The sequence below is a fragment of the Gekko japonicus genome, unplaced genomic scaffold (genome assembly GCF_001447785.1).
Source record: "Gekko japonicus isolate JY-2015 unplaced genomic scaffold, Gekko_japonicus_V1.1 scaffold3232, whole genome shotgun sequence".
Taxonomy (NCBI): Eukaryota; Metazoa; Chordata; class Lepidosauria; order Squamata; family Gekkonidae; genus Gekko; species Gekko japonicus.
In genome coordinates this window covers 80,113-87,381 of record NW_015167153.1, presented here as the reverse complement: position 1 = coordinate 87,381, position 7,269 = coordinate 80,113, and the positions used below count along the sequence as shown (strand labels likewise).

The following is a 7,269-nucleotide window of genomic DNA, read 5'->3' as shown; positions in this document are numbered from 1 at the left end:
GATTATGCACTGTGCTTCTGCAATATTTTTATGTCCTTAACACCTATCATAAATCATATAGGAACAGAATACTTGCAAATATATAAATGTCCTTATCAGGGGGGGAAAGGCCTTTTGTTTCTATCACAGTCAGACTCAGGTTAGTTGGCAGAGTGAATGGCAGAACATAAAATATGAAAGGTTGAAAACTACTGCTTTAAGAACTGATTCCATAAGAATATAAAGGATTATGATTACCTGAAGGTTCAAAGTGAGATGAATGTTTACAGGGTAGATTAACCTACTAATGATTCATATGGTTTGAGTGCAAAAGGTTAAGGGTATAAACAAAAAACATACACTCTGTGAACATTTCTTCTGAAGGTGTTCTAGCAAGCACAAGGCATAGATGGGATTTACAACAGGTAGGCATTCTCACAGCAGCTCCAAGCCTGGAGCAGTCTGCCCCAGACTTGCAGGTTTTGGCTGAAAGAAAAGGTGATTTTTCAATAAGCTACAGAAGCCTTGGAGACTTTTGACCAGCCTGCAGGTTGCACAGAGTCCAAGCCTAGTTATGCCTAGGATGGCATTTTGTTGGAGCAGAGTCTAGGCAATGACAGCGGAAAAGGCTTATGAATAATACACATTTAGAGGTATCCATTAAATCTTACATATAGCTACCTGAATAACGTTTGCACTATTTTGCTAAACGTTTCCCCATTTTTAGTAAAATCTCCTCTGCAAGCTGTACATGACCTTCAAAGGTTAACTACGAAAAAACACCAGGAGGTACATTTCATTAAAATCGTTTTAGGCAGACCTCGTTCTGAGCTTGTCAACAGGCAAAGTGCATAGCAAAAGTGTTCTGTTTTTAAATTGGCTGTTCTTCCAAGTAGGTTTCTTCTTACATGGTTTTAATAGCTATTGGGCTGAAGGGGGGGGGAGGATATTACCTGTGAGGGGAAAAATGATGGATCAATAGAACCGTGTGATCTTTTCCCAATAGTCACACAGTTGATCAATAATTGCTTCAGTGTCTCCTTCATCTCTGAAGACAGTTTGTTTAACCAAACCTAAACATTAAAAAAAAAAAAATCAGACCAATGTCACAAATAATAAACGAACACTTTTTTTCCTCAAACGTTTTTTATAACTTGGAACTTACACTCTTACCTCAACATCATTCGACAGGAGGATTTTATTTTTGAAAGGTACAACTTCGCCCTCTAAGGATTTCATCGCGAGTATGTGTTTAAAATCATCATCAAAGCTTACACTGTGAATGCCTGTTAATTAAAGTAGGACAGTATTTACAACTGAGTATGTGATCCTATAGCAAGATGGTTACAGAGTGACAGCACTGGTCAGAGCCTCTCCTACAATTTTTGGTTTTCTTCTTTGTCTGAATACTCAGAATATCCAAAACTTGCCAAGCCTTCACAGACAGTTGTTTTTTTTTCTAAGAGATTCCAGCTAGCTGTGGGATGTTTATTCAGCCTTGAAGTAAGGTATTACATTGAAAATACAGATATGACTTGGCAGGCTGGGAGAATCTTGGTGTCTCAGGATTTTACTGTTCACAGGCCAGGTGTAAGGCACTGGCTGTTAGACAGTGAGAGGCTATTATTTTCCCTCATTACTTTAACTGAGTATGTAAGTTTATTGACAATTTCATTAACAGTTACTAATAGGCCTGAATAAAAGGGCATGGAATTTGCAAAAAGCATAATTCTGGGGAGAAAAGTTTTGTAGAAGCAAAGATTGCAATTTTCCAATATGCAGAATGTCCCTAAAAGATATATTAAATTAAAATCTCTAAGGGAAGGTTATTGTCACCAAAGATGATATAAAAGTCTTCAATTCCTAGAAACCAATAAAATACCTCTCCCAGTGCTCCCTGCACTTAAATGGACAAATACAAGCTTCTTAACAATTTTTCCTCATCCATTGCAGGCAACTCATATTAATCTCCAGTCTATCAGATAGGGAATTGTTTGTACACTGGAAGCTGATTCTAATGCCCAAATATGTGGGCATAAAACCTTTGTGGATTTATTTTAAATGCTGGGCAACTACCACATGTGTGCAAGCTCAAGAGCCTTGTATTGATATTAAACCTCTTTAATTGTTGCACTGGGATGGATCCCAGCTTACCAGCAAAAAGTTTCTTAAGGTGAGACTGGATAACAGACGGATTAGTGGACTGTCCCAAGATTTCTAGAAGATCATCATCCCCAATGAAATAGAATCTAGGGAATGCTGAACGCTTTTCCTGTTAAGGAAAAAAAAAAGGAATAAGATGTGTTATGTTTCAGCTGGGAGATAGGACTCTATGCTTTTAGGAACTACTACATTAAAAGTGGAAATGTTACCTCCAAAAATTCATTTAAGGATTTCTGGCATCTTTGAAGTTGGTCAAGAATAGTCACCAAGGCATTTCTTATTCCTGCTCGAGAGTTCAGGGATATTATTCGGTTGTCCTGCTTGATATCAGCCAATATTGATCTTTAAAAAAACCACCATGGTGTAAAAATATGTAATTATATGCTTTTTTAGCCTAAAGGGTCAAATGCCAGCAATAATTAACTATATTGCTATAAAACTGTGAATTCAGTCCCATAATGTTAAAACACATTAATTTCTTTTAATTGTTTACTTTATTTATACCCCAGTTTTCTCTCCCACAGATCCCAAATGGCTTACATCCGTCTACTCTCCTTCATAGTATTCTCACAACAGGCATATTATTCTTCTGAGAATAATGAGATTAATTTGAGTGCAAAATAATACCAACCTAAAGTCTTCATCTACTCTGTTGAAACGGCCTTGTTCTCTTGGTAAAGCTCCACGACCAAAAATGGGTTCCAAGTAGACCCACTTCCTCTGAATTTGGTTTAAATTCTGCAGGTACTCATCCAACTCAGCAAGCTTCTTCTCCCAAACAAAAACTTTATCTTGAAAACCTCTATAATACGGAGAATCCTTTAGTGACTGAAGAAGGCAGCGATTATCGCCCACCTGATTGACGATATCTTTCCAGTCCTTAATTAGTTTTATCATCCGACTGTGGCTGTCTTCATAATCTGTCAATGTAAAGATGGCACCGACTCCCCAGAGTTCAAGTTCACGCAAGGCTTCTCTAATACTGACCTCACCATGAGCCCGGCTGTTCAAATCCTGTTTTAATGCAGAAATGACATATTTTTAACCAAAGGATTACACCAAAAGAAAGAGGGATTTTGGACGGTTAGGAAATGCAGTGTAAAAATCAGTACAATATAGGGACATGAATTTGTGCATGCACACAAAAGCTGATATCCTGCCACAAATTTTGTTAGTCTTTATGATGCTATTGGACTCTTGCGGTTACCCATCTCAGATATTTCCTTATTGATTTTTTATACGTTCATATCCAGAGTGATAGTTGGGTTTTCTGGAATACCAGCAATTGGGTCCCAAATTTTTTGAAAATGCAGGAATATTTGGGGCCAGGATTTTATGGCTCAAGCCGCTGCACTGCCATGATCCCTTCTTGGGCCTGCAGGCCAAGGAAGCCCATGCTGCCACTACCGCCTCCTGGCCGCTGCGGCATCGCCATGATGGGCCTTGGCCTCTAGACCCTTCACCTGCCAGTATTCCTTCTCACAATGTGGGTTCTAGAAAACTGGTTCATATGAACTTGCTTAATATCTGATTGCTTGAATGGTGTTTTGAATATGTAGTTATGTCCCAGTTCTAAAATGTAACATAAATGAGAAGCATTTTTGTAAAAAAAGGGGGGGGAGTGCCCTCTCCCCAAATTTAATGCCCAGGCCAAACCCCTGCACCAAGAAACCCAAAATAAGGGAGTGCATTCCTACCATGACGTCAATCCCCCCCCCCCCCCCCAAGAAATTTCTGAAAACAAAGACCCCCTTTTGACTACTTCTTAAATGGACAGTTCTATGTGGCCTGCTCCAGAGTGAGCTCATCAAGCAGCCTGGTGATCCTAGCACCTGAGGGCAGAACCACCAATATGGTCTAGAGAGAGGTCTTTCAGTACAGAAAAAAAAAAAAAAGGATGTATGTCTCCCTTCATTTCTTACACTACAGTCTTCTCTGTTAGAATTCCTACAACAAATGTCACATTTCAAATTTCAGTCATCAGTATTATAACTGGATTTACGGAACTTAAAATACCATAGCGAAGCACGGGTATCAGGCTAGTACTACATATATGTTTATTGTTGCCATGCAAGATGGAAGCTCATGAAAATCAGCCATGTTTCAATGTTGTGTTTTCTTATATTTGTAAACTACAATGAAATACAGATGTGTGACCTTCTGTGACACAAAAATACAGAACTATCCAATGCTACCAAAGTGTTTGAAAATCAAACTAATAACTTCTCCAAATAATTTTCAGGTTCACAGCATGGATCTTCAAAAACTGTCTCCCAATCTGAGATCAAATCATGAAGATATGGTTGATGCAACAGAAAGAAAACATGCACATGTGCTGGGAACAGAAATGAGGCCTATGTCACAGTAATCTTAATACATCTAAACTGAAGATTATTTTACAGACCGAGATAAACCACACTGAAAATCTGAGGATATTCTATAACAGGCAACTAAACTACTAAGAAGTGACCTGGACTAAGACTCTGAAAGTTACCTTAAGTTCCGCTGCTCTTTCCACAATGACATCTGCTACTTTTAACAGATCTCCAAACAACAGGTTCTCTAGGCTCGTGCCCCTAGGAAGACCAAGAATCCGAAAGAGGTCCAGCCAATGATCTGAAGAGAGGTGTTCTCCTCTAACGTATTTCAGGACAGGAAGTGCCATCTGTGACAAAAAATAAAATAATCTCTGAATATACCTAGATAGACATAAGTAGATTATTATTACATTATGATACCATGAATAAATTTTAAAATTCCCTAATATGCACTAGTAACATCTAATTTAATACTACTACTTTTGTAATAATAATCTTATTTCACTTTTAAGCAAAGCAAGGTGTGCAAATATTTTGAAAGAGTTACTTCAATGAGCCATGCTAAAGTAAAAAAAATATTTACACTGACATGTTGGTTTTAAATTATGGTACTTTAACAATAAATTTGTTAAACCACTATGAGCCACAGGAAAGGTAGGATATAAATATGTTACTAAGTAAATTATTATATTCTAAAGTCTGGAATGGATCTCAAAAATCATATAACTGTGTGGATGAAGGCATAATTCATTAGGTTTGATCATGTCAGCTTTCTGCTTGGTAAGAGGTGAATCTCACCTATTTTCATTTCTCACTGTAACCTTCCCCAATCCCATGCACCTTTTAGCCTGGATCTCTGACACCGCTTTTTCAGGGATTAAAAAGGGGCTGCTGAGAGAAGGGGAAATAATCTGCTTCTGCCAGAGGAAAAGCTGGCAGGATTCAACCCATTATATATCTAGTCAATCTCTCTCACAAATATCTAGCAGATGTCTTTTCAGATGCTTCCAAGCATTGTAATTTCTATTGGCTTTATTTTGCTTTCTTATTAAAGGATCTTACTTTGTACTTATCAACTTCTTTTTGTAGCTTCACGGTCATTATAGTGTGCTCTTCAATCTTCCTCAGTTTGTCGTGCCAGCTTAGTAAAAATTCCTCAAATAAATAGGTTTTGCTCCTGCATGAAATATAAATGTAAGCAAGTTCATCACGACACAAGTACTGTCACAAAGGAGTAATATACACAATAGTCTGGAAACAAAGTCAGACCTAAACGTAATCCAGTCTTCATTGGCTTTTTCTTGGAAGCCTTCATAGAATTGTTCATACAGTGCCCAAACTTCTGCACAAGTATCGATGTCTCGGCGTACTTCATCAGCCAAAAGGAAATCAGGCTCTTCTAATTCAAAGTGATGACAGTCATTGCTGAAGAAGGAAACTGTACTGATAAAACTGTACTAGAAATAAGAGCCGATACACTTTTCCATTAGAGAGCGCACAGGGGATTAGATGGATCCCAAACTACCACTAATCACCTTTATACGATCATGCGCTAAAGAATGCAATGGTCCCTTTTTAAAAATAATTGAAAATAATCTGATTACTCCTTGGGCATATGAAAAATTCAAAACTGCTGTAAATGTATACACTATGGATATGTACACAAAGACCCCATATACTCAAAGGTAATGAGAATTTCATTCCATAACTATCTGTTGAAAAGGATGCTAATACATGTCTTGTAATTTAACTCTAGATTAGTTACAGAATCCTGCTTCTTTCTCCCTCAGTTGATCAGCAAGTATACGGGATGGAAACAGATGTGCCAGCATTACTCTGCTTCACCATGGCTTCCCCTACATAAGATGAAATTATTTTCGCCCTGAATGACACCCTCCTGATATTGCACTATAGCATGAACTTTCCAGGCTCAACAGGGTTCCCCCCCCCTCCTTTGGCCTGAATTAAGTATTGGAATGAGGGATTTTTATTTATTTGGTATTTTTTGCATTTTTGTGTGTGTGCGTGTGTGTATGTGTGCACCCATGCCTGGAAGTCATGGCGACCTCTAGGGACTCCTACTGGAGCATGGAGAACATTCAGAAAAGTGGCTTGATAGCCTGCCTCTGCCTCCCGGCCCAGGTATTCCTAGGAGGTCTCCAATTCAAATACTTGCCAGGGTCGGCCCTGCTTAACTTCGGAGAACTGATGAGGTCGGACATGCCTGGACTATCCAGGTCAGGACAGGAATGAGGGACTTTCACTTACTGTTTACTGTTACTGTTTACAGATGCCACGTGCATTAATCGAATGTAGTGACCACTGGTGAGCAGCCTGAAGCATTTCTTGAATGAAAAACAGGTTGCTTACCTGTAACTGGTGATCTTCGAGTGGTTATCTGTGCATTCACACCCATGGGATCTAGTGCGCACGCGCTGGATCGATCGGCATTGTAGCAAGCTCTTTTAACGGATTTTCACGCCCAGACACCCCACCGCGCATGCCCAGAGGGGAGGGCGTGGACATCCCGCCAGTTCCTTCAGACCACCGCAAATCAACCCCTATTGAAAATGTAGAAGCTGACAGCAGCGGGGAAGGAGGGCGGGTGGTGTGAATGCACAGATGACCACTCGAAGATCACCAGTTACAGGTAAGCAACCTGTTTATCTTCGACGTGGTCTCTGTGCTTCACACCCATGGGAGATTAGCGAGCAGTGGCCTACCTGGAGGAGGGTGCTGGCAGGTCCTTCACTGCGTAGCCGAAGACAGAATGTGATGTCCCATGTTGGTATTCGCATTCTTACAGATG

General features: G+C 39.5%; 1 protein-coding gene across 1 annotated transcript in view; it reads right to left on the bottom strand.

The window, feature by feature from the left end:
• DYNC2H1 (dynein, cytoplasmic 2, heavy chain 1) overlaps window positions 1-7,269 on the bottom strand; it is a 132,967-nt gene that overhangs the window by 86,720 nt on the left and 38,978 nt on the right. Inside the window, exons 23-30 of the mRNA XM_015413100.1 lie at window positions 5,730-5,885; window positions 5,523-5,637; window positions 4,637-4,807; window positions 2,774-3,156; window positions 2,352-2,484; window positions 2,134-2,251; window positions 1,153-1,265; window positions 933-1,052 (exon numbers count right to left, since the gene is read on the bottom strand). Of these exons, the coding sequence (XP_015268586.1) occupies window positions 933-1,052; window positions 1,153-1,265; window positions 2,134-2,251; window positions 2,352-2,484; window positions 2,774-3,156; window positions 4,637-4,807; window positions 5,523-5,637; window positions 5,730-5,885 (1,309 nt within the window). The remainder of the gene's footprint in view (window positions 1-932; window positions 1,053-1,152; window positions 1,266-2,133; window positions 2,252-2,351; window positions 2,485-2,773; window positions 3,157-4,636; window positions 4,808-5,522; window positions 5,638-5,729; window positions 5,886-7,269) is intronic.